The sequence below is a fragment of the Enhydra lutris genome, unplaced genomic scaffold, assembly GCF_002288905.1.
Source record: "Enhydra lutris kenyoni isolate GAN:26980312 unplaced genomic scaffold, ASM228890v2 scaffoldscaffold45, whole genome shotgun sequence".
Classification (NCBI taxonomy): domain Eukaryota; kingdom Metazoa; phylum Chordata; class Mammalia; order Carnivora; family Mustelidae; genus Enhydra; species Enhydra lutris.
In genome coordinates, this window is record NW_019154129.1 from 14453602 (window position 1) to 14479701 (window position 26100).

At 63.2% G+C, this 26100-nt stretch overlaps 1 protein-coding gene across 9 annotated transcripts in view; it reads right to left on the bottom strand.

The window, feature by feature from the left end:
* Window positions 1–26100, bottom strand: part of LOC111156025 (mitogen-activated protein kinase 8 interacting protein 3) — a 45347-nt gene that overhangs the window by 5784 nt on the left and 13463 nt on the right. The window contains exons 3-19 of one of the 9 annotated variants that reach the window (XM_022516576.1): window positions 24432–24502; window positions 24114–24205; window positions 17897–18032; window positions 14070–14316; window positions 13217–13319; window positions 12905–13023; window positions 6474–6485; window positions 5632–5649; window positions 4517–4574; window positions 3923–4075; window positions 3225–3306; window positions 2172–2302; window positions 1701–1757; window positions 1448–1618; window positions 582–708; window positions 313–408; window positions 75–230 (exon numbers count right to left, since the gene is read on the bottom strand). In XM_022516576.1, coding sequence (XP_022372284.1) covers window positions 75–230; window positions 313–408; window positions 582–708; window positions 1448–1618; window positions 1701–1757; window positions 2172–2302; window positions 3225–3306; window positions 3923–4075; window positions 4517–4574; window positions 5632–5649; window positions 6474–6485; window positions 12905–13023; window positions 13217–13319; window positions 14070–14316; window positions 17897–18032; window positions 24114–24205; window positions 24432–24502 — 1829 coding nt within the window. Of the gene's footprint in view, window positions 1–74; window positions 231–312; window positions 409–581; window positions 709–1447; window positions 1619–1700; window positions 1758–2171; window positions 2303–3224; window positions 3307–3922; window positions 4076–4516; window positions 4575–5631; window positions 5650–6473; window positions 6486–12904; window positions 13024–13216; window positions 13320–14069; window positions 14317–16494; window positions 16656–17896; window positions 18036–24113; window positions 24206–24431; window positions 24503–26100 lie in introns of those variants that run through there. The other 8 variants (XM_022516573.1, XM_022516575.1, XM_022516579.1 and 5 more) reach the window with 8 other exon arrangements.

Here is a 26100-nt window from a genome sequence, read left to right on the forward strand (position 1 = left end):
GTGACTCCAGTGCTGCTCACAGTCACCTAGACCCCGGGAGCAGTGGGGTCCCTGGCCCTGCCGTCTGCTCTGACCTTCTTCTCTGGAGACGTGTGATCGCTCTTGGTCTCTCCTTCCACTTCCCGGTCGCAGGTCAGAGGGTCGCGGCCTGGCACAGGCTTGACTCCGTTCCCAGAGTCGTCCTCGCCCGGTTTCCACCCGCTCAGGTTGACGCCCGCGGCACACCACAGCTGGGAGAAGGGCCCTGGGGTCAGCGAGCCTGCCGCCCGCGCCCGCCCACCTGCACCTGTCAGGCCCGCCGGGCCGGCTCACCTTCATGGTTGGGTCTTTCTCCACCAGAGGGCGGCAGTACACGGGCACAGGCACGTTCTTCATCCGCGTGTCCTCTTGGCCCCCGTTGGGGCTCAGCTGCGACCACAAGGCAGAGGCCACGTGGGCGCGAGGCCTGAGGCAGGGGGCCGGTCCTCCGTGGGTGGGGCCGTGGGGGCACCACAGGGCTGCGCAGGTGGTTCCCCAGCTGCCGTCCCACCTGCCCCCGCAACCCCCCGCCCCCCGCCGGCCTCCCGCGCCCCCTGCAGCACCTGCTTGTACTTGGCCGGCAGGCTCCAGCCACAGGCCTGCAGTCGCCCGTCGTCGTTGCGCACGTGCTCGCGCACCTGGCGGTACTGCTCCCGCTTCTGCTCCCGGCGGGCGGAGGACGTGCAGTCGCTGGCAGGAGGCACACAGGTCATTTCCTGCCCGCGCCCGCGGGCCTGCCCTGCATGGAGCACGCACGGTCCCCACGCCCAGGTGGCAGGACCATGCATGCCCCCCCGCCCCTCAGCGGGCAGCCTGGGCACCGGCCCCTGTCCAGCTCCTGCCCAGCGCTGGTCCCCTCCCCCAGGCCCGTCCAAGGACACAACACACAGAATTCCCCATGTCTGCTCTGGAGCCAAAATCCTGGTATCCCAAAACTAAGGGAAACAGGAATTTCCAAACAGAGTTATTCCCAGGCGGAAACCCCACGCTGCTGACTTCCTGTCGGCTCCCAGAACCTCCAAGGACACAGGAGTGTGGGCCACATCCTGGGGTGGGGCCTGACCCCACCCGCTGGCTGCAGGGCCGTCCCCAAAGGCAGGGGAGCAGGGGCACCTGAGGGGCTGTGGGTGGCCCTCTGGGACGAAGGGCAGGGACTGGGGGGCAGTGGGGCCTGTGCCCAGGGACGCCCTGTGCACCCAGTCAGGCTGGAGGGGCGCAGGGTGTGGGCACAGAGAGATCAGCCACGGAGGCTGGCGAGCCCCCTTCCCACCAGGGACTGCGTCCCCCAGCACAGCCCCCTGGAGAGTGAGGCAGAGGCCGCTCGGGCCTCAGAGCCCGGAGGGGCAGGACCCTGGGACCCGGGGCCTCCACTCAGCCCAGCCTGTGGTGCAGGCCTGCGGGAGGAGCAGGGACACTTTGGGACACTCACTCGTCGGGGAAGAACTCCAGGGGCCGGCTGCCCGCAGACATGGGACACATCGCGTGGCCGCGGCGCTGGCTGAAGCCGGCCGTGGTGGGAGACTTGTAGTGGATGTTCACTGAGGGGTAGGGCCGCTTGGCTGGGGGGGGGCTGGACGAGGAGCTGAAGAGACGGCTGAAGCTGCCAGCGGGGGCACGGGAAGTGAGGGGCGGCCAAGCGGGAGCCTCCTCTGCCCCCTCCCCATCCCGGCGCCCCAACTCACAACTGCCAGATGGTGGATTTCTTCTTCTCCTGGACAGACGGGTGCTCTCGGGACGCTCTACAGTGGGCGGGGAAGGGGGGCCGGGACCCGCTCAGCCCGTGCCCAGGCAGACCTGTCCCCAGACTACACCCACCCACTCACTGGGCCCTGCCCAGGCCACCCTGGCACCTCCCTTGCCCGGGACCGGGTGCTGGGGAGCCCCCCCCGGGCACACGGGGAGTTGGCCTCAGGGAGGAGGGGCTCCCAGGGGGTCAGTCACAGCTTCCCAGAAGGGTCTCGGCACACCAGGCCGGCTCCAGCCCAGCCAAGGCCCTTGCCGGCTCAGAGCCCCGCATGGGCTCCCACCAGCCCCCCTTCCGGTCCTTCTGCGGGAGAGGGAGGCGGGGAGGGATCTGCCGCATTCCGTTCCTCAGGGCCTGCCGTGGGGACCAGGGCTCAAGGCCGGGCACCCGAGGGGGCCGAGGGGCCCACCTGATCATCTCGGTCCACCGCACGGCTTCCTGGAGCTCCATCAGCCTCTCCTTGTACTGGTTGCGCTCCATGAGCACACGGGCCATCTCCACCCGCGTGAAGCGGCGACGCTGCGCCAGGGGGACCTTGTCCTGCGGGGGGCACAGCCGCTCAGCCGGCGGGCAGCTGGCGCCCTTCCTCTCCGGGGCCTCCTCAGGCAAACGTGGTGGGGTGGGTATGGGGGCAACCTACCCATCCCCCAAGGGGAACCTTTCTAGGTCACATGACACACTCGAGGAGGCTGACACAAGCCACTGGACCCCATGGCGATCCCAAATGCCTCCAGTCAACACGGACAGGTGACATTGGTCCCCAGGGGCACCAGAGGAAGAGGGTCCAGCGAGCGGGACCGGGGGGCACTGTGTCCGAGGGGGACGCTGGTGGTGTCGGCAGATCCGTGTGGGGTCTGCCAGCTGGGAGTGCGGGGGCAGGACCCAGTCTGCTCCGTGAAGCTGCAGGCTGGCCGGGGGGGCTGAGGCACCCCAGGGGGCCGCCAGGCGAGTGAGCATCAGCCCCCAGCCCCAGGCAAGGAGGGCCAGGTGCCTCTGGGTCTCTTCTAAGGTGCTCAGAGGTAGGGGCTGTGCAGGACGGGCTGAGGGAACACGTGGCCGGCACTCTGACACATACATCACGTGCCCCCAAAAGTAACCGAGCTACTGAGCAGTGTGCCGCGTCCCCTGTCCACCTCAGGCCGAGGACCCGGCCCTGCCCTCTGCGGAAGGCAGGCAGCCCAGTCGCCAGACCCTGGCCAGAAGGGGGTCCACAGGGGTGAGGGCAAAGGCCCGACACGTCATCTCCTCTGCCTTCCCTGCAACAGTTAGTTACGAACCCCCAAGGAGTAGCGGGCTCGCCTCAGGACCGTCCTTGGACTTGGGGGGCGGGGTGGGCCCCTAAGGCTGAACACGGGTTCCCACCAGGAAAGAGTGGAGGAGAGGACACAGAAGGGGTGAGGAGGGCCCCGAGCCCCACCCCGCGGCCCGCCCCCCTCGCCCGCAGGTTAATAGTGGAATATACCAATTCTGTACAGAGATAGCCGCTTACATCCTCCACCTCCTCTTTGGGCTCACGCCGGGCAACGATGGCCTCGGACTTCACTCTGCAGGACCAGGAGGGAATTGTGGCGGGGGGGAGCGGGGAGGCCCCGCTGGGCTCGGGCCCTGGCGGACCAGCGGCCCAAAGCCCTGCTCAAATGAGCCGTGGCGGCCCCAGCAGAGGACCAGGGCTTTGGGGAATGGGGAAGGCGCAGCCAGCCGGCCAGCCCCAGGCAGGTCTGCCGCCCCCACAGGCCCCCTCCGTGACACCTCCCCTTTCCAGTCTGGAGCCACAGGCACCCCCACGGGAAGCATCAGGCTGCAACAAAAGTGCCAAGTGCTGGGAAGGGGACCCAGAACTTTCCAGAACCCAGAACCCCCTCCTCCTGAATGAACCTACGAAGGCAGCTTCCTCCTAAGGGAGACGAGGGGGCAGGCGGACGATGCGGAGCGGGGCGGGGATGCGGGGAAGAGGGGCAGCTGGGCCCTGGCCGCTCCACCGAGAGCTGGAACTGGGGGAGGGGCAGGCTGAGGGAGGAGGGCCAGGGGGGAGCCGCTGGGGGGCGTGTCCTCCAGAGGGAGCCCGGAAAGGGGAGACCGGACTGGGGGCATGGTCTAGCTCGGCCCCTTCCAGGAGCCCCACCACCTCCTCCCAGGGCCTAGCCCCAGGCCCTGGCTCACCTCCTGAGTTCTTCCTCCAGGTCCTTGACGCGGCCCTCCAGCCTGAGCTTGGCCTGCCTGGCGGCTTCCAAGTCCCCTTTGAGCACCTCCTGCTCCCCGGACAGCTGGTCCACCTTGGCGATGAGGTCATTTTTCACCACATTCAGAGCGTTTCTTTGAGAAGGCAGAGAGTCGAGAAGTCCGTGTGAACCGCTGTGCACATAGTGTGAGGGGGGCTCAACGGGGCCTGCCGGCTCATGGGGGTCTGAGCGGGGACCCCGCAGTGCAGAATGCGGGGCAGAGTGGTGACCCTGGAGGGCCAAGCTGGGCCATGTGGGTCTGGGCCCTCCCAGCGTTGTTACAGGGAGGCCCTGGCCCTGAGCAGCGGTTTATCTCAGTACCCGCAGAGGGAAAACAGCATTCTGGGGTTTTTTTCTTTTCAGAGAGAGGGTAGTGGGGGCGGGGGAAGAGAATTCCAAGCAAAATCCATGCCCAGTGCAGAGCCCAGTGTGGGGCTGGATCCCAGGACCCTGAGATCATGACCTGACCCGAAATCAAGAGCGGGAGGCTTAACCAACAGAGCCCCCCAGGTGCCCTGGAGAAGAGTGTTCTTACTTGGTTTCTAGAAGCTGGGAGTTCTCCAGCAGCAGATTCCCCACTTCCTTGCCCATTCCTGAAACAAAAGGCACAGAGGTACTCCCTGGGTCTGAGGCCAGCCCCTGACGCTACTCCACTTGTCCCACAGCAGCAGCCCTCCTCCCCAGGGGCGGCTCGGCCCTGGGGGGGCAGATGCAGGGGACAAGGCCCATGGGGCTGGCCTCTGGAAACCCCAGGGAGAGGCCTCTGCTGGTCTTCAGCTGGGCTCTCAGCTGGCAGCAGCTGGCAGGGATGGAGTCCCAGAGTAGCCCCCGGACGGCCCCGTGTGGATGGGCACGACAGCCCCGGCTGACCTGCACACACTCTATCCACGGGAGATCTGTGTACCATGGGAGGGCTCAGCTGACACCAGCCCCACCGGGTGGCCTCAGTCTCTGTCCCCTGTCAGCAGCTCCCTAGCCCTGTGGTTTCTGAGGCCTTCGTGAGGCAAACCGTTCTCATAGCTGTCCCCAGGACAGCGGTGGTTGGAACCGTGGTGATGGGGACAGAGAAGACAGCACAGGACGGCAGAGAGCTCGGGGCCAAGGAGGGCAGGTGGCCTCCCTGGGGCACAGCAGCAGGGAGGGAGCGAGTGGAAGTGAGGACCGCACTCCCTGGGGTTGGTGCCCAGAGGGGTCCCCCCAGCTCCTCTATACCAAGCCCCAAGGCGGACCCCACCGCTAAGCTGTCTGCAGGCATGTCGCAAAAACTCTGAAATACGGGCACTCAGCCGTGATGGCAGACCGCCCCGAGAGCCCAGGGTCTATCCTTCCCGATCACTCGCCCCTGTCAAGGACAACGGTGAGACAAGACCTATGCAAGCGGTGTGCCGGGTACGGGCTCTGACTGCTGTCTCCGCTCCTGCCCCTCGGCTTGTCCAGGGTCTGCTCTGAGGGAGGGCGCTGGGGAATCGGGACTTGAAACCAACCCCCCCACCCCAGGGCTAGGAGCCAGGAGAGCCTGTGGCCCCTGCTGGCCCCACCGCTGCCCCACCACGCAGAGCGAAGCGACCAGTTCGCAAAGCAGGAAGGTGTGAGGCCCACAGAGGAAGGAAGGAACAGGAGAAGCAAACTGAAATGGGGCCTTGGCCTTACCAAAGAAATCATGGTGCACTAGGAGAGCCATCCCAGTCCCACGGGAGCCGGGCGGCCGGGGCGGCAGGGAGACGGAAGGAGGGGAGAAAAAAGAAGCGCATTAAGCCTGTGTGAGCAGCAGGGGGGTGGCCCACTCGGGCTCCTGGTCTCCGGGTTTGGGGTGCGCCCTGGAGCGGGATGGAGGGGTAGGAGATGCATGGAGCCAGCTCCTCCTCCTGGAAAAACCACCAGGCCTGAACCTGGGTGGTGAGGTGGAGGGTCAGCAGTGCTCCCAAGCCCTGAGCCGGGAAGGGCAGGGGTTAGGGGCGCGTGTCTGCAAATGAGGGAGAGTGGCGCCCAGCGAGCCAGCATGGCTTTAGCACACTAGGTGGGTGCATGTGGGTGGGCTCGGGCTCTCCTGCTGGGAGGAGAGGGAGAAAGCAGGAACTGAGTCCTCTGCCGTGTGGGAAGAGGACCCCTGACTTCTGGGGTACATGTGACAGAGGGGAGACAACACGCAACTGGGTCTGCGGTCCCATCCGAACTGTCCCATGCTTCTGATGGCTCCATAGAGCCTTAGGAAATGGCACTGGGGGACGGCCGGCCTTGGAAAGGACGGGGTCAAGGCCACTGTCAGTGGGAAGTAGTGGAGCAAACCAAAGTAAGCTTCCGAGCGGCAGGGGAGCTGGGGAGCAAAAGCACGTGTGTATTAGTGGCCTGGAAAGGAACCAGGAGGGGACAGGCTGCACAGCCAGCGGAGACTGGATGGCAGCAGGGAGTGTCCCAAGGACACCGACCCACTCCAGCTGGACGCTACCGTGGGCAGAGGGGGACGCAGACAGACAGACGGGAGAGATACGCACCTGAGAACTCCCCTGGGGCCATGTCCCGAGAAGCAGAGAGAGACGAGGGCGGGGGGGAAGGAAGCGACAAAGGTCAGTTGGCGACTGGAACCAACAAAATAGATATTTAAAAAAAAAAAACAAAAAACAATGCTGAACAGCCATCTCCACATTGAAAGGCGTGAAGGAGTACAAGCAGATGTCACCGGGCCCATGGGTGGTAAATCCCACTGGGGATGGCAACCCTACAGGAAGACAGGGACCCAGAACACCGGGCCCCACACCTGCTCAGCCCTCGGGAGGGCGATGTCTCTGCAGCTGACACCTGGGAAGGGGAGGGAGTGTGTGTGTGCACGCACACGCGTGTAAGGTATGCATGTGCACGCGTGGGGCAAGCGCATGCATGTGCATGTACATGTGTGGGTACAGGTGTGTGTGTGTGCACGTGTGCGTGGGGTGTGTGCGTGCGTGGGTCGGTGGGTGGGGCAGTATGCCCAGGGTGTCCAGGCTCAAGACGCCTCCCCTGCCCTAGAGTGCGTGAGCTTGGCCTTACAGGCTCCAGCCCAAGCGTCCTTCAGGAAGGGCACGACCTCAGGGAGAGCCGCCCAACGACAAAAGGAAGCAGGTCTGGCTGGCTGACAGGGAGGGAGAGGGAGGGCAGGCAGCAGGGGCGGCAGGCGTGTGGGGCTGGCAGTGCCTTCCTCACTGGGGTCCAAACTCCTCTGTGCTGCCCAGCTGGGGACAGGCCACAACACTACCGCTCTGCGGTCACTTCCCAAAGAAGCCAATAGTATAAAGTCACCTGACTTAAACACCAACGTATATAGTTTGGTGTCGGAATTTAAACAAGAAACAGGCGCCCTGGGTCAGAGGCGGATATGCCCTCGTCCCTGCTCCTTCCCAGGGCAGCCGCCATCAACAGCTCGTCTCCTGGGAACTCCTTCTGGATCAACACTGGCATTTCAAGAGCAAAATCACGACCAGGCTAGCCATGCTCCCGCTCGAGGTGCTCCGTTTCCCCGACCCTCTGCCCACCCCCCCACCCCCCGGAGAAAACGGCGGCCACCCCGGAGACCCCAGCCAGCGGCCAGGCTGCACCCCGCCGCGGCCTCACACCACCACCTCCTGGCCGTGGGGCACGGCATTACCCGCTGCGTTTGTGCGGATCTTCGGAGCAGTTATCTCCATGTCCTCTTTTCAGTTCCGGATTGTTCTTGAAGTTTGAGCATCCTTTAGGTACGTTTGTTGGTATCTTCAGTGAATCCCCTTTTACCCAACCCTCACCCTATTGTTGGCCACTTCTGTTAAGGCTGGAGATCACGTGGGTGGGAAACAATGTATCTTTCTTAAGTAGCTCGCCTCCCACCGGTCTGTGTTTTCCTCTGCAGCCACGGCCACAGGGGGGGCCCAGATCAGGAACATAATCTCCACCTCTCTTCCAGCTCTGCGACCTCACACTTCTATGTTCAGATCTTCAATCCAACTAGAAGTCTGTGTACAAAGGTGGGGACCAGACTTCTTCTCCACGAATCTACCATATTTCCAGCGGCTTTGAGTGCTGCGTCTGTCCTACCCAAGTCCCCACAACGGCTCCCGCTCTCACCAGGAACTCACAGGGCCCGGCGGGGCTGTCGCTGGTCCCACCTGCATGGAAGCTTTTGTGCTTAGAACATCGGGCAACCCTGCAAGCTGGTTCTTTCTCAGAAATTTCTGGGCTACTCTCACGTTTGCTCTCCTGGATGAACTTCAGACTCTATCCATAAAGTGAATTTACGCCGGCACCACGGGCTGCTCTGCGAGTCACGGGAGGCTCACGCAGCTTGGCCTGCGGGTCTTGGTTTTCGAGACCTCTTTCCTGCTCTTTGGTCGTGTTTCCCAATTCTGTTCACACAGGTTTGTGACTTTCTCAAGGTTATTTCTACACACGTTCTGGGTTTGGCTGCCACGTGGGCGGGACCTGTGACGTGAGCACAGCACCGCAGAGAGCACACAGCCAGCCTGTGCCGTCCGTCAGGTTCTAAGTCGAGTTGCCTGGCTTCTCTTGAGCTCCCTCACTTGTGAAGGGGGCCCACGGTCTCCCCAGCCCTCACCGAGTGGTCACCAAGCACGGATTCCCTTACTCCCCAGTTACGCTGGCTCCAAGGGGCACACTGTCGCAGGGAGGTGCCTCTGGGACTGGACGAGGCTTCACGTTCAACAGCCTGTCCTCCTTGGACTGGTAGCAAGGCCTTGCTTTCCCGGAGATCTCTCCAACCACGGTGCATCTGGCAAGCCGCGGTGGGAGCTGAGTGAGACACAAGGAGACCTGCCTCCGCAGGGTCTCTTCCCTGCTCTCCTGCTACTGGAATTCACGGTCCAAATGGGGAGAGGTGCAAGGGCGGCCTGAATAGACACCCAGAGTGCTGAAGGGTGCCCCCCTCAGCCGAGCCAAGGGCACCGCTGCGTTTCTGGGACCACAGGACCTTTCCATGGCAAAAACAGCCACAGAATGGAGACTACCAGAGCCCCTGCCGGCCCCAGGCTTCTCCGTGTAGCAGCCCCACTGGGTCAGGTCGGGTACCCAGCTCTCCGACGGCTGTCTTCAGAAAGACACACGGTGCTGGGGGATTGGGACTCCCATTCTGATGGCGTACACTGGCAGACGGGAACGGGCGCTCGGTGAGGGGACCGCAGCTGAGGCCACCTCCTCCCTCCACGTTGCTAGAAGACGGGTGGGCTCCTCTGCTCGGCTCCCTGCCAGCAGAGTGCACGGCACTAATCCCTCCTAACCCCTTGGTGCTGCCGGCCTGGCAGGTGCCTGTCGTGCCTGAGGCTCTGGCAGGCTCCTCTACTCCCAAGAATGGGGGCTCACTGTAGCCAGAGTGAAGCAGTGCCCAAGGTGGCCACGGACATTGACACATGCTGAGCGCGCAGTGAATCACGACCCGTCACTCGATGATGGAAGGATTCTGATTTCCGCTTTCTCAGAACAAAGACCCAGCAGATGCGTAGGTTAGGTCTTCTCGCGAGAAGGTCACAACAGGCACTCTCTGTTCTAGGGAAGTGACCCCAGGACATTCACCAGACACCACCTCCCTTCTAGGAGCTGTCCTACATCTGCCTGGGAGTCATGACCCCGTGGCCTGCAGGTCAAGCTCACTGACAAGCACTGCCTATTGTCCCGTTTCCTGCCATCACCATCGATGCAGTTTCTCTAGGTCAGTGGCATCTGGAGTGATGCCAGAAGACCCCACAGCCCTGAAGATGGGAGGGAGGGGATAGCCCCATGGCCTGGAGCCGCAGGGCAAGGCGGGAGACTGTGGCCAATGGTAGGGACCAACAGGCAGGCTACCCAGAGCCACCGGGCAGCGAGGAGGCTGCTTAGCACCGGTAATCCTGTAGAACCACGTGAGGAAGCAAAAGCATAGCGGAAGCATCGGCCACAGTGGCCGAGAGTGGAAATGACCCATGCGGCCATCCGTGGACAAATGGATACGTGACGTGTGCCCTAAGCAGGCAACATGCCAGCCTCAGCCATAAGAAGGAACGCGACTCTGACACCTTCCACAACACACGCAAACCTCAAGGCATCACGCTCGAGGAAAGAGGCCACGTGGAGAAGGACCACGGGTATGAGACGCTCAGAGGGGGCTGCTGTGCAGAATGGGAAGCAGGGGAGTGGCCGCCAGGGGCTGGGGGCAGGAGGCTCCTCTACTGGTGAAATGTCTTCTAACGTAATGATGGTCACTTGACTCGGAATTTGCTCCACGTGTTCCAAGACACGGGGCCGTGCACCTTGAGCAGGCCAACTGTACGGCGTGTCCCATGCCAACAGAGCTGCGACGAAAGGCAGAGCGGGTGGTCAGTCGGGGCTGCCGCTCTATGTCCGACCTGCTTTGGGTCCTGACTCTGCTGCTCATCCCGCCCTCCCTGACCTGGTTTCTTCCTCCATAACACACGGGCAACAGTGCTACCCCAGATGAATGGTGGCTGTGCATGTCCAATGCTGGGGACTCTTCCCATGACCATGTTGCGGGGTGGAACCTTGTCGTGAGGAGACCGGCCACAGAGCAAGGTCCGGCGGGCTCTAGCTCTGCCCCCTCCTGGACACTCCATTTCCCACCCCTGAGCACACCACGGGATGCCTCCAGCCACCTATGGCCAGGAACAGGCGTGTGAGGCTGGGCCTACAGAGCCCGGCATGGACATGCAAGCTGCTGGGTGCCTGTGTCTTCCGCTGCTGGGTGCCTGTGTCTTCCGAGGGAGAGGGCTGTCATCGCTCATCAAGTCCTCAAACGCTCACCAGCACACGGCGGCCTGCTGGGTGCTGCCCTCTCACCCGCACAGCCTCCACAGCGGGCCCCAGCAGAACGGTGCTCCGTCGTGAACACACGGCACGCACGGCTACCCACCACGTCCTCCTCCCACCGTGGGAACCCTGCTGAGGCACGTTCCCTCCCGGGCCACCCCCAGCCCAGCGGGTCAGCGCCTGCGCCCAGCCAGCGCAAGGTCGGGCAGAGCCCCGTCGGGAAAGCAGTGTGCGGCCATTCCCGGGAGCCCACACCTTTACCCTGAGGCTCCCACTCTAGAAATCTGTCATAAAGAAGCCATCAGAAGGGTGGGCACACGCTTCTACCGCAGGATCTACGACAGCAATGGCCACACAGCAGTACTCAGGCCCAGGAGAGTGGAGGAATTTAGAACTTACAGTCCCGTGAAGGGACACGTGTGGAGGATACCACTGGGTCGGGGGAATGGTGCCAGCGCCCAGCTGACCCCCACAGCCCACGAACCGTGTGCGCCCTGGTGGGCGGAAAGGTGCCCCGACATGTCACAACAGACGTCACGGCAGTGGCGTGGGGTCGCATGGTTTTACTCTGTTGGCAGTCTCTGACATTTGAGTACTATTAGAAGCACATACTGCTTTTCCAAAAGCAAAAACTAGAACGTATGTAGGGTTACCTGAGGCCCGTAAAGGAGAGTGCCAGGGTGTCACAATATTAAATGTGATTTCCCCTACGTAACTTTTTCTCAATGTTAATAGTTTGTTTATTTTTAAATAAATGTTTTTATTACACTTAGGAGAAAAATCTCACGAGAAACACACTGCCGAAGGCGGGCCTCCTCCTGCCCTTTCCCCTGGCCTCACGAGCGAGGGCCGACGTCCGGATCACACAGAACGGTACGCTCAAACGTCAGCGAGAAGGTAAATTTCATATTACGTGTTTTCCGCCACAATTTAAAAACTATCTGGAAAAAACTTCCATTTTGGGCCCAAGACATTGCTGGCGCTGGCGCCATGGGGAACTGCGTTCCTGGGAGATCCCCACGCCCCAAGTTAGGCAATCGACCCGGCAAAGCCCTAAGGCAAAGAAAGCGAGAGTGTGCCCGACAGAAAACGCCTGTTGGCGCCCTTCCCTCGTGGGCTCAGGCCTGGCCGCGTCTGCCGCTGGAAGCCCAGCCGAGCCACCAAGACGGTGCCGTCCACACAGAGCAGCTGAGCGGGACACAGACACACTCCGCAAGTGCCCTCAAGTCCCCGACGGCAAACGGTCCCCAGTGTTAATCACAGGAGAGGGCCGGCAGCGGGAAGGCCGGCAGCAGAGTCCCAGATGGCGGCAGCCCTGCCCCCTTGGGCAGGAGGCGGCCGTGTCCGGGCCACAGTGCCTGCAGACGGCCTCACGTGCCCCCCCACCCCGGTGGAATCGGCACCTCCCCTCACTGACGCGGCGGCCCTGGCCCCAGCTGCAGCCCCCGCCCGAGCCGAGGGAAGGGAGGAGCACCCGTCCCCGTGAGCCGCCTCCACGGACATGGTGTGGGAAGAGGACGAAACAGAACCACTGGTCCCCTGACAACACAGCCACCTTCTGTCCCACAGCCAACCTCGCTGGGAGGCAGGGGCCCAGTGCAGCTCTAGGGTCCCGGAGCTCCTGCCCTGCAGCCGGGCCTCGGGACACAGTCATGCCGCTGAGAGCACCCGATTTCCCGCCTGCAGTGCTGAGGGCCTCGGGGCGCTGCCAGCAGACGTCCGGGGTGCCAGACGCCCATCCCCGGACAGGGAAGAGGACCAGGAGTGAGTCTACATGGGGGACTGTCTCTGCATCCATTTCCGACACCTGGGCAGGGCCTTCCAGGGCTGACCACGGGCTCGCAGACAGTGACCCTGTCCAGGCGTTTCCTTTGAGGAGAACTACTAGAGCACTACCTAGGCTGAGCGCTCAAGGGCACGGTTTCATTTTCAGAGATAGAAGCTTCTAAAATTAGGAAGTAACATAGCTCTGTGTGAACTCTAAAACCCACAGAACTTCATGCTTTACGTGGGTATGTTTTATGATGATGTACGTTTATGATACATCTCGACAAAACCGTGAGAAGCTCCTGGCTCACGGCTGACAGAGACACTGCTTCCGCTACAGCTAGAGAAACAAAGACAAATTCCAGGCGCTGGGGTCCCGGGGGGGGCTTGGGCTTACCTAGCAGGTCGGCTCCTTCATCCACGTCCCCGATGACCTCCGATCCCGCAGTCGACAGCTCGTGGTACAAGGAGTCCGTGTTGATGCCAAAAGCCTTGTTCACGATCCCCTGGGTTGGGCTGTGAGGACGCACAGCCGGGAGCTCAGGCTGAGGGCCGGCGAGCACCGGCCGTGTGCGGGGGCCTCCAACACCGCCCATGGGGCCACTCGTGCCAACGCTGCTTGTGCAAGGCTACAGGGGACACCTTTGCCGAAGGCCCAATGCCCACGGTAAACATGGAGCCCACCCTACTGGCCAGACCCAGTGACTACCTGTTGCCCATGCGGTCAAGGCGGGGCTCCCGACTCATGTCCAGCTCTGGGGTGGACTCGATGATGTCTTGAACATCAGACCACTCATCACTGCTGCCCATGCCTGGGGGACACACGGGAACCCCAGGGTTGGGGGGACGCCCACCCACTGGCCCCATGTCTGGACACCCCACACTGGACCACCGCCAGCCAGGGACCTTCAGGAAAGGGCTCCTCCCTGGCTGGTGGCCAGCTGGGGCCCATGCCCCGGAACCACGGCTCTTTCTCATGACCTCCGATGAACACACCAAATGTCCTCTTCTCCTCCCCCCTCCTCTACTGAGTAGTCTGCGGGAGGATGGGGTGCACTGCCAGAGGCCAAGTGTGACCCCAAATCCACGTGTTGAAGTCATAGCCCCAGTGTGGGACTGCATTTGGGATGGGGCCTTTAAGGAGGTAGCGGGTCAAATAAGGCCACACAGGCGGACCCTGACTCCATCTGACATCTGTGCCCTCATGAGAGGAAGGGCTGGGGACGCAGGCCCTATGCACAGCCAGGAGCGAGCATCGAGGGGAGCCAGCCCCGACACCCAGACACCTAGATCGCTCACTCCTGGGCTCCAGGACTGTGCGAAAGCAAGTGTCTGTGGCTTAAACCACCTGGTCTGTGCTGTTTTGTTACTGTGGCCTGAGGGGACTGATATATCTGCCCAAACGAAGATCCAAATATCCGTATTTGGAAGGGAAACCCGGGGTGGGGGGGGGACCGTGGGGGGCAGAGCAGCAGGGGGCGGGGACAATGGGGCGGGGCAGCAGGGGCAGGTGGATGAGCGCTCCCCACCGCAGCCCCAGAAGCCCGCCGCCGGCCCAGCACCTATGCTGACGTTCCGCATCTCCTGCGTGACCTGGACCTCCATGTTGCGGCTGTTGCGCTTCTCCCGCGCACGCTTGCTGCCCTTCGTGCCGGCGCCGTAGTCCCCCAGGGGCTGCAGGCTCTCGTTGAGCGGTGTGACCGCGGCCGAGGGCACAGAGGACGTGGGAGTGTTGGACTTGGTGCCGGTGGTACTGGGTGTGGCAGCCGCCGAAGACTGGCCTGACTCGGACATATCATCCTGTGGACACTAGGGCCAAACACAAGAAGGGAGAAGCTCGCCATGTGGGTCGGCCGCCCCCGAGGCTCCCGGTGACCCACACCGTGCAGGGTCAGCAGGGGCCTCGGCCATCTCCATGAGGCCTCCTCACTAGGCTGCTCTAGCCACGGTAATACAGCATCCTGAGCCGGGACTGGAGGGCACAGGAGGAGCCCCGCTGCCCTCTCCGGCCCACTGCCTGGGCCCGCTCGGCCGCTGCCGCGGGCTCTTTGGCTGCCACAGTCTCCTTACGGAAAGGGCTTGGCTTGGGGCCCTCAGCTTGCCCGCTCCCCGGGACGGCCCGCCGATGCCGCATGTGATGAACATGAAGCTACACAGACACGGCAAGCAACCCTTTGCAGCCGGGGGTGGTCACAAACGAGGGGCAGCCCGGGGCGGGGCCAAGGGCTCTGCACGGGGACCAGGGAGGAGACCGAGCGCGCCTTCCGATCAGGCCGTCCCGGCCGTGGCCAGCTGCTGCCGTCTCCTGCTCCCCGCGCTGGGCCCAGTCTGGGAAGGGGCGCCAACCTCCCGAGCATAGACACCAGGAAATGTGTAATTCTTAACCCCCAAGGCTCAAGTAGACCTCAAGGCCTGCCCTGTGCATCTACGTATATGCGGTCAAGCTGGAGTCCCACTTCCAGGGAATGGGTCCTCCTCCAAGCACTCCAAGGGAGGCGAGATTATGAGAACCCGCAATCAGCTGTTGACCTTAAGTAGCTCCCTGCGGGGGCGCCTGGCTGGCTCCGACGGTGGAGCGCACGACTCTTGATCTCGGGGTCGTGAGCTCGAGCCCCGTGCTGGGTGTGGAAATTACTTAAAAAAAAAAAAAAAAAAAAATCAAAGTCTTTAAAAAAAATAAAGAAACAAACAAACAAACAAAAGAACAAAAATCAGAACCTCCCTGGAGAGAGCACATTCTGTGTTCGTGAGGACAGCACAGGAAGCAAAGCCATCTTCTCCCACAGTCCTTCCTCGAGCAGCGGTGGACAGAACCCGTGAACCGGCCCACTCGTCTACTAACACTGATGTCCCGACTCACCCCGACTCGGTCCTCAGTGGGCAGCAGCCCCCGCACACCCTGCTGCCCTCTCGGGGTGCAGAGAAGGGGCATGGCTTCAGGAGGGGCTGCTGCTCCCGGTGCACACCCCACGGGCCCACAGCACTGGGTCACGTGGTTTCCACAGAAACAGTGCTTCTGGGAGCTCTGTCTTGCCTGGGGGGAGCTGATGGCAGGGGGTGTCCAGCCCTTTCTGTAAAGCTGGACATACGCTGGGACCAACCTACCCTCACCTTCACTGGGAAGGGCTGACCAGGCTCCCGTGGCTGCCTATGGGGGCCCGGGAGGCAGAGATAGCTGGGAATCCCTGACACCTGCCACTTCCTGACCCGCGTGGTCAGCATCAGGCCAGGACCTGGGACAGCCAGTCGGGCTTTGTCTAACCGCGCCTCACACTTCTCTGCCAGGACTCTCACTGTTCCACAACCGGGCCCGCCATATCCCCAGGGGATGCTTGGCGGTGTCGGGGGAACACCTGTGGCTGTCACGAACGGGGACGTGTGGAGGTGGGGAGTGTCTGCTCACTGTCCTGCAGGCCACCGGACGACCTCCACAGCTGAGGACCACTGGCCCAGATCGCTGATGTGCAAAGGCACTGTGCCCCGCAGGACAGCCTGTGCCTCTCTCCCTGGAAGCTCCCTGGTACAAGCATTTTCTACCTGGATTCTACAGCTTAAGGCTGACTTGAGAAGGAAAAGTGCTTTCCTGAGAGCCTCTGTGAGGGAGCTGCCCCAGTGTCTGTCCACCCCATGTGGCAGAGGCTCCCGGGTGTCCTACAGGCAAGGGACGCCTCTGCTGCCAGCACTTGAGGAGAAATGGCCACAGGAGACCAGAGGCCTGGGAAAGTCTGGCGAGGACCAGGGGAGGCCAACGATGCGAGTCCACGCTGCTCAGAAGCACGCGCTTTCTAGACCACCTTCCGCAAGGACGTGGTTCCCGCCGGCCTGTGCCTGGCCAACTCGGGTCTGCGGGTTCTCAGTGGACCTCCTTGACCCCAGAAGTCACCGAGGGGAACCGTGCAGCGCAGCCTGGCCTCCCCCAGTCCCTGGCTCTCCCTGACCCTACAGGCCGCCATCTACCCACAGGGCGCTCCCCTGGCCACCACTTACCTAGCAGCAAACCTCTCAACCTCCTAAACACCAAGGTGTGGCAGTGACCTCCAAATGCAAAGGGCCCAAACTCTTAGCGGCCATTCCTCACCATGAGTGCCACAACTGTTTGCTTAAAACACTGAAAACACAGCACATAAAAACAAAAAACAAAACAAAACAAAACAAAAAAAAATGAAGAAATTAGAAAGACCTTAAAATCTAAAACATGAAATAAAAGAACGTAAACGTGACTGAAAAAAAAAAACCGAACACACGCACAAACTGAAACAGAAAACAGCGGGTTGAAAAGCAAGAGCGCTTCGGGTGACGCGGCAGGAGAGACGCGGGAAGAAAGCCGGCCTGGCCGCGGGCAGGAGCCCCAGCTCCCGGGCCCCGGCCTCAGCAGCCCCCACGGCTTCCCTGGGCACCGGAGCCCCAGCCACAGGCTGGACCCCACACGGCCAGGACAGCCTATAACGGGGGTCGGTGAGCGCCTGGGTCAGAGGTCGCAGAGACATGCCCAGGTCTGGAACCGAAGCTGAAGTGAGTGGGGTCACTATCTCCCATGGTGGGCAGCTTGAAGCCGACTCTGGCAGGCAGGCTGGACACCCAGGGACAGAGGGACGATCAGCCACAAGCTGCAGCAGGAGGAAGCTTCAGGAGAAGGCCCAGCCCCACATCCGCCGGCTGGCCCAGGTCCGGAGTCCCAGGTGCTTTGCCTTCCGCAGGTGACCTCCCACAGCCCCTATGGGAAGTGCCCCAGGCCTGGGGTCGCTTCCTCTAGCCCCAAGAGTGTTATCCTTACCTGGTGACATGACCAGGGCCTGTCTGGCGAAGGCAGGGCTCAGCTCCCAGACCAACACTCGCCGCAAGTGACCATGGGCCCTGAGCGGGCGGCAGGCCAGGCAGAGTCCCTGCTCCTGGCTTTCTGAGGGGGGCCTCACTGAGGGACACATTCCCTGGTTAGCCACACACACCCGGGACGGCCACGTCCTGGGACTTAGAGACCCAGCGGTCATTAGCACGGACAGGCAGGGAGGAGCATCTAGAGCAGGGATGCTGACCCTACCCTCTCCCAGCAGAAGCGCAGACTTCAGACACCAGCCTACAAGACCTTCTGGGCTGGAGCCCAGGCTGGCCTCAGGGCTGGTGCCTTGGGGGGGTCTGGGGGTAGACATGCTTGTGCCCTAGAGCAGAGGCTCGCTCGGCCGGAGCAGACGGGTGCACCCTGGCTGCAGAGGCCCCGTCCAAGACTTGGACCTCCCAAGCCGGTGCTCTCCCCCGGAGCTGGTACACCTCCACATAGCCCCACTACCCTGGGCGGGGGCAGGGGAGCTGCAAAGGGTTGTACACAAAGACGCTTCCTGAATGAGCATGGGTGACAGGGAGGGACCCTCACTCCACGGCACGACTACAAAACCTGGTAGCTGGAGCTGAACTGGCCGAGGTCACTCAGGTGCCAGTGGTCCCCCGCAGGCACGAGCTTGCCCCCCATCTGTGCACGTACCATGCCGTCGGCCAGGGGGAAGACATTCAGAGAGGTGGGGCGCTCCTTCCTGCTGAAATGTGAGGGAGAGAAGAAGAAAGCGGATGTTACATGGGGCTCCCACATGGAGGACTGGAGGCTCTCTGGACACGGGGGGACCGGCCCCGCAGACCGAACCACTCGGGATCAGGGCCAGGCGTGCGGGGCGGGGCGTGAGCTCCAGGGTAGCCCGGCCTGCACGGGGGCCACTGTACCCGGAGCTATGGGTCCCATGTCACCAAAGCTGTGCCCGTGTTTCAGGGCCCCTCAGCTGCTCTGCGGGCCTAAGGGGCCCCTCCTCTTGGGTGCACTGTCTTCAGTGCCGTTGTCTTTAGTTAGCTTGCTGCCACAGAGAGCCACCCTACAGGCTAAAAACTCCCACGGCAGCACCAGCACAGCCCCCTCAGCATTGCGGCCGGCACAGAGCGCTCCTGAGCGGCGACGTCCACCGTGACGGTCTTTCCCATGCGTAGCCCACACCTGCCTCTGGGTGGCCATCGGCCCAGCTTCTGCCTCCTGGCACTGGGCAGGAGGAACCAACCCTTCCGCTCGGCTCTTTGCTCTCTGCCCCCACCTGAACCCTGCACTGCTCCTTTGTGAGCTCTCGGTGTACATCATCAGCACAGACGTACAGAGGAAAGAGGGCCCCATCCTTCTGTGGGTGTCGTGTCCTTTACAGCCCACGGGGCCCCCTTTCTCCTGCTCCATGCATTTCTTCCCGGTCATCGGGGACCCCAGGAACCCCAGAGGGGTGTGTTTCAAAGGCGCGCCAGGAGACGGGGAGTGGCAGGTCGCCTGCTGGGCTTGGTCCCCCAGGAGACGCTCCCTTCAGCGTGGGCGCCAGCAGGTGTGCAGCCAGGCCAGCTCCCTGTGCTGCCCCACAAGGACGCGGCGCACCCCAGAGCCGGCCAACTACCTCACAGCCCGTGCCGCTAAGAGCCGTCACGGTCAAGCATCAGAGACCCGCACACAGAGCTCGACCCCCACAACTGCGGTGTGGGGACCGGTGGACGCTTCCTTGGGAATCTCAGGCAGCCAGGCCCAGAGGCTGGACCAGTCTGCAGAGAGAAGGTGGGCGGCGTCCCTGAGGCACCGGAGAAGGGGAGCGGTCACGCCCACGAAAACTGCCCATGGCCCGGCAGGCGGCTTCCTGAAGCACAGCCCTGGGAAGTGGGGGCCCTCTGGCTGGGGCCCCCGTGTGGTTCTGGGGGCCGGCTGGGGCTGAGCTGAAGCAGGGAGAAAACACAGAGTCTGGGTTGGAGTCCTGCCTCGTCCCATCCAAGGCTGGCCGGTGTGTCCTGTTCGGCAAGACGCTGCCTCCCACGGAGCTGGGCCTGGGCTGCGCGGTCTCGGGGGCTGGCGTGCGGCAGGCACGGAGCCACAGCAGCAGCTGCGTGCTCCCGAGAGACTGGAGCCGCTGGCACCTCCACATGTCGGGGCCCGGGCCACCAGGAGGCTGGTTTCCTGTGGACGATCATAGGCCCCTCACATGCAGCCTTTGTCCCGCAACAGAGGACACGTCCTCTCTCATGCACGTCTCAGCTGAGTCTGCAGGTGCATCCGTAGCTCAGCAGGCCCGAGGCTCTGCCCACTCAGGCTGCTGGCCGCCGCCAGCCTGCACGCTCCCCGGTGTCTGGGAAGGCGCCAGCCGCCGTGTGGTCAGCATGTCCCTGGAGGAGGGGCCCAGCCTCCACAACCCCAGCGTCTCTCCCCCGAGGTCCCCAGGCCTGTCCTTTGCCCACTCTTCCTCATTGGGCTCCCACTGTCGGTGCGGGAGCCCCTCTCCTGGGGCCCAGCCCCACCGTGGGAGAAATGTAGAGCAGGGCCCTTGGCCCCAAGCAACAGCTGTCGTCCCCAGGAATCGAGTCTCATCTTCTCTCTCTGTTCCTCACAGAGCCATGCATATCCTGCGCCACAAGCCCTGGGAGCACGTGCAGGCACTGCCGTTGGAGGCCTACACCTGTCCAGAGCTCGGCCACAGCGTCTCTTATCGCACTCCTGCTGCTGCTCCTTTGGGAGATGCCGATGCTTGTCCAGAAGCTACAGCCCGGGGGAACTGCGCTGCCCACAGAGGTCAAGGTGCCTGCAAGGACCACGGCCACGCAGCCGGCTCCGGGCCCAGGTCTGTCCGAAGCCAGAGTGCGGGTCTCCACCCCTGCCCGCCGCCTCCCTGCAGCGCCAGCCCAGGGCTTCGGGCCCGAGGTCCGACCTGTGACCACGGATGTTCGCCGGGCTGGGGTCCCTGCGCCACTACCTAGTCTGGGGCTGTCTTGGGAACCTGGGTCTCGCCCGTCTCCACGGCCTGGCCTCTAAGAGCCACATCGAGTGTCTTTGATCCGTAATATTGAGGCAGAGAAACTGTCGAGCAGTTCAAGGACCAGCCCTGGGCCTACAAGTAAGAACCACCAGCAGGACCGACTCTCCCAAGCCCCAGGGCACCCCGAGCGCCCCGCACAGCAGCATGAACGCTGGCCAGGCTTTACCTTTTCCTCCACGACTGGCGAGGACTGGAGGGCAGCGACAGACACAAGGGCAGCACACAGCGGCAACAGCACAGCGGGCGAGACGAGAAGACAGCATTAGAAGGCACAGGTCAGGGGACACAGGTCACACGCGCTCACATGGAGGGTGAGTGCACGGCAGTGGGTTCCGCTCCGCGCAGACACACGTGGAGACACGCAGATGTGCACACGACAGACACAGGACACTCAGACACGTGACCTCTCCACTGAGCCGCCGGCCCACGGCTTGGCACACACACTCAGTACAGGGCGGTGGGCGAGTGTCGTCTCCGGAGAGCCCCGGCACACATGTGTGCTCAGGCACACACACGCTCACATTCGTGGGCCCACGCACGCTAACCAGGGTTTCTAAAGACACACGCATTGAGAACACCAGGCCAGGAGTGAAGGAAAACCCGTCTGGGATTGGCGGTGACAGCGGATCCTGGCACTAAGGATGAGGCCCCTGGCGGAAGCCGGGGACACTGAACCAGGGAGCTGGGGCACACGTACTTTTTTCTCCCCAAAGAGCTGTGGCAAGGCAGGGGACACCCAAGGAAGCAGGCCCGCACGCGGGGCGGCCTTCCTGTAACCCACAGAAGCAGCAGCGCCGGCGACAGAGGCCAGCACTCAGCACGGCGGGAGAAGGCTCCTGCTTCCTCCACTTCCGCCCGCCTTCCCCAGGCGAGCGTCGGGGGGGCGGCCAGACACGCACAGAGCGCCCCCAGAACGTCTGGGCCACGGGGAAGCAGCTGCAGGGGTGGCGTGAGCCTGAGTCCCAGCGGGTGGCCGGCTCCGTGGGCCAGTGAGCGAGGCACACACGGGGGGCGGGCCAGCAAGGCGACGGGGCAGCCTGAACCCACAGCACCACCCCTCAGCCCCAGGCAAGTGCTGCTCCGGCCGCCACCCCACAGAGCCACGCTCCTCTTCATGGCCAAGGGGACACGGTGGAGGCGGGCCATGTCCTCAGAGGGTGTCAGCTGACAGACCAGGTGCCTTCTTCCTGCGGCAGGAATCTCTCGCACGTGTTGGTGCTCTGGCCCGGGAAGGCCTATTACCAGAGTGCGGCGAGCCTGGACAGCACGCCGATCGCCCAGCCTTTGGGCGCCCTCCGTGGGAATCTGGACCAGAGCCCCTCCCTCTCCTAGGCATCCGTTGTGTCCGTTTTACAAATGAAGGGGCTCTCGTGGGCCTCGGCTGGGTGTGGAGAAAAGCCCCGCCAGGACAGCCGTCCCCGGAGGCGGTGAAGGCCCACCCCGCCCAGGAGTGACCAGTGGGCACGTCCAGGCAGCAGGTAGAACAGACCTGTGCCCTGAGGGAGGAGAGCACACACGGCTCCAAGAGCTGCTGCGTAGCCTCTGAGCGGATCCCAGATGGGACCTGAGCCAGCCCCTCTTGAGCGAGAGTCCCGACAGCAGAAGGGTGACAGCCACAACCGGCCGGAGCCTAACTCCAAGCACAGGGAGCACTGAGGGGCCTGGGGCCGGGTCTGCTCCAGACTGCCTCAGGGCCAAGACACAGGGGACCACAGGCTCCCAGACCAGGTCCTGTCTCCGGTGCACGGGGAGACATCCACAGAGAGTGACCCCGTTGCACTCATGGACCCTCTTCCATGGCAGGAGGAAACAAGGCCTGACATGGCCCCAGGGACAGCCCCAGTAATGGCCGGGAAGCTCAGGGCCCAGTTTTGGCGCCTAAGCAACTTCTGGTTTGGGCTGAGCCCATGTCATCCTGGGGCTGTGGGGACACCAGTTTCTGTGGCATCCCCAGGCCCCCAGGGTGCTAGCCATAGGGTCCTAAGACAAGTCCTGAGTTCAGACAGCCCACCTCCCTGGCTTCTGGGAGAACCAGGCCCTTCTCGCTGGGCGCTCTCCTTCATGACCTTCGAGGTGCTCCAGCCTTAAAGGGAGCCTGTGGCAGGAAATCAGCCTAAAGGTTCCAAATGCTGCCGCTCTCAGGAACTGGCCGCAAGCCCAGCGTTCATCAAGGATGTGTAACTGCCCAGCCACCGCAGCCCCAGCGCAGAGGGCCCTGCCCAACCCCCCCAGAATGCAGGCCCCCGTCTCCCCAGGTCAGCATTCACGTGCAGTCACTCAGAAATCCTCCCGGCGAGTTCCGAGTGCAGGGGGCGAGCAGGTCGCAGTGCTCTCAAGAGAAACTCCGGAGCCAGGAGCCGGGAGGCTGTTACTCCCCTCGCTTCAGGCGGTCACGACTCAGGAGTGACACCACAGAGTTCTGTCCTCCAAACTGCCCAGTCCATACCCCCCCAAGCAGATGCAGGGTCACCACCAGCAGCCCAGGGCGTGAACGTGCAGCAGGGACGGGTCCGCTAAAATCCTGGGACTGTCGGGAAGCGTGCCGCCATCCCCCCACCTTCCCAGGTCCCGCCCGGCGTTCGCACCACACTCCGTGTTTCTGTTTTCAAGTCGGGCACCTCGAGCACACAGAGGCAAGGGCTTTGCCCCTGGGCCCAGACAGTGGCTGGCGACACGCAATTTAAGGGCCTGAGCCTGTGTTTTCGCAGCACACCAGCCGATGGACAGGCCGGAGACGGCTTCTGCGGGGACGGGGCGTGACAGCGCTCAGGCATTGGTCTGTAGGAACGAGGGGCTATGGCTACAAAGGGACCAAGAGCTTTGCTTCGCTTGTGGGGCCTCCGGCTCCTCCTCCTACCTACTGGGATTTGAGACATCGGTACCCTCTCCCCAGGCCCAGGCCCAGGTCGATGACCTTGGTGTCCCACAAGCTGGCAACACCCTGGAGAAGCCTGTAGACAGTCTGCCCCTTGCACACCGTGGTCCAGTCCTTCCCTGACCGAAGGCTCAGAAGGTGCAGCTCAGCCCCCCTCCCTGCAGGTAAGAGCCGCGGAGCTCCTGGAGCAGACCAGCGAGGGCCCAGCGTCTGGGGGTGTCGCTCTAGCCCGCAGCCAGAATGGCTGTACAGAGGGTTGCCTGGCGGCCCCGCCTCCTCCCCAGTTCTCGTGACTCCAGCCAGTCAAGGCCTAGAGGCAGGACAGCCCGGGATCGGTGGGTAAGGAGCCGTAGCTCCCGCACAGAGACCCACGTCTCACAGAAATCAGAACCTTGATTCCCGAATCCTGCGGCTGGGTGACACCTGCTGCATTCTGCAAAGGAGAAAGCGAGGTGCGCAAGCGTGTGGTGAGTTGCCCGACGTGGCCCCAAGGACGGGGGCTGGAGCTGGGCTTCCGACCTCACCCGATGGCCCTGGCGCGCCCGCGTCCTGCGCACCTGGCACCGCCCCTCCCGCTGCCACGCGCGGGTGTCTCTGCACCTGCCCGCACGTGACCACAGAAGCCCCAGGAGGGCTGATGTCGAGGCCACAAACTTGAGCGAGCGGGTGAACCCACAAACAAGGGATCTGAGATGACGGGGGGGGGGGACCACCCATTTTCCCCAGGCCTTCGTGGCTGCTCGCGGCCAGCAGAGGGCCCTGCCCGGCACAGGTGCACACACGTTCCCGCTCCGGCACACACTCCGATCCGACCCCTCTCCTGGACAGGCGGACGCAGCTCCCCAAAGCCCCCCTCCAGCCCAGAGCCCCCCGGGGATGACGGGCCACCAGAGGCCGCTGCCGCCCGCTTCCCGCCTTACCTCCTCCCCGGCAGGCTGCCCTCGGTTTGGCTGTTTCCCCCCACTTGCTGCATCTTGGATCTCTCGATATGTTCCACGTAGGTCTGGATCATCTGTGACCGGACACATGTGCCGTGTGAGTCAGGCCTGCTGACCCAGGCGTCTGCCCTCCAGCCCGCGGCGCCCTGGCAGCAGCAGAGACACGTTTGTGGAGTCTGAGCAGTGCAGAGCTCCTTGGCTGGGCAGCAGAAGCCAGAAAAAAAATGGCCAGGAAGGCCAGCCAGGCCAGCTGCGGGGCTGAGCCACGTCCTTGCGCGCAGATCAAGGCCAGGCACTTACCTCCGTGTGTCGCTGGTGCAGAGCGTTGTACTCCTTCTTCATCTCGGACTCGCGCTCCTCCAACCGGGAAACTGTAAGACACAGCCACTGCCCGTCAACGCCACGACCCACCTCCCCACTCCTCCGCACCTGCCCTCGGGCCGTCTGTGCCAGGACAGACTGAAGCCTGGTGCAGACCGCAGTGGCCCACCAGCCCAGATGGGGATGGCCAGCAGAGACCCCGGGGCCACGAGAAGACGGATCCTGGGGGTCCGGCTGGCACGTGGTTGCGTGCTGTGTTACCGGAGGGTGTTCAGTTCTGCCGAGGGAACTAGGATGACTCAGCCCACCCGGGGCTGCTACCTGGGCCCGTGTGGCGACAGCTCCCAAGATGCAGGGAGCTCGCTGTGGTCCGGCGGAGACAAGACGTAAGGGGTCGTAGAAAGGGGCAGTTCCTGTGGTCGTGGCCTCTGTGGCGTGGGAGAGCCCAGGACCATCTGCCACGTGACACGGAACAAGCAAGCGTCCCCGACACGTGCCAAGGGCTGCAGACCAAGCCATGGCCGTGGCATCCTGGCCAGCAGGGGTGGTGCCTGGGAGCCCCCGCGGGCCCTGCATGTGCTCCACTCTCAACGGGTGGGTCACCTGACCGGTCAGCGGGCCTGTTGGACCTCCTGTCCCCTGCCTCCCATCACCGGGTGAGCGTGCCAGCCTCGGACACCTTCCGTCCTTGGGCCCTTGTTCGAACTTCCACTGTGTCCCCATGGCCCCAGCAAGTGGAGAAGACTGACGCACAGAGTGAGGCGGGACCTGTGACCGTCAGGGGACTCACAGGTGTGGTCCGCCGGGCTCACCCGCCTCCCACCCACCCTCCCTCCTGAGATCTAACAGGTGACACCGGTCCACATCTGGCTTTAGTCCATATGCTCTCCTGTTCTGTGGTGTCCGCAGGGGCCGCGCTCCCCCACCCCACAGCAGGGGCCTCCGAGTTGGCGTCTCTGTGCAGCTCTCTGGGGCCACACTCCCGGGAGCAGCGAGGGCGTCACAGGACGTGGGGGTCTGAGGCTCAGGAGGCTCGTGGAGCGTGCTGATGGCCGGTGCAGACTGCAGGGCTGCAGGGCATTGCCTGTACCCCAGGGCTGGACCACCTGACCCCCAGCCTCTGCTCCTGCCTTGGGAGGGGCAGCCCGTGTGTGCAGCAGGCCCTTCCTCCTGGCCTTCTCTGCTAGGCAGGTGTGCAGGCCGCCACCTGGCCGAAGGAGCCACGCATTTGCTCTCCCCTCCTCCGGCTCTCGGTCCTGCTGCCACTGAATAAAGAACTTCAGCCGATAATTTGGAGTTTCTATTGTTTTCCTTCTAAGAAGAGCCAGAAAGGTTTCGTATCTGCACAGTACTCTAGGGCTCTGTGTGATAACGGAAAGCGTTTCCCTCCGTATGCCTACAACGGGCCGTTTGGTTTGCTTTCATTTTGCAAACACCACAGGCGTACAGGGGCTGCTGGGCCCGTGGCTGTCTGGGAGTCTCTGACCCAGCCATGGGGCGCTAGCCTTAGCCACGGGCCCTCGAGTCTTGGTCTGGGAGAGGGACAGACCCGGCACATCAGATCATCTTCCCCCAGGTTGAGAGATGAAGGGACCTGCTGTCCGGGGTCACCAGGGAAAGCAGCACATTAGATCCTGTCATGGAAACT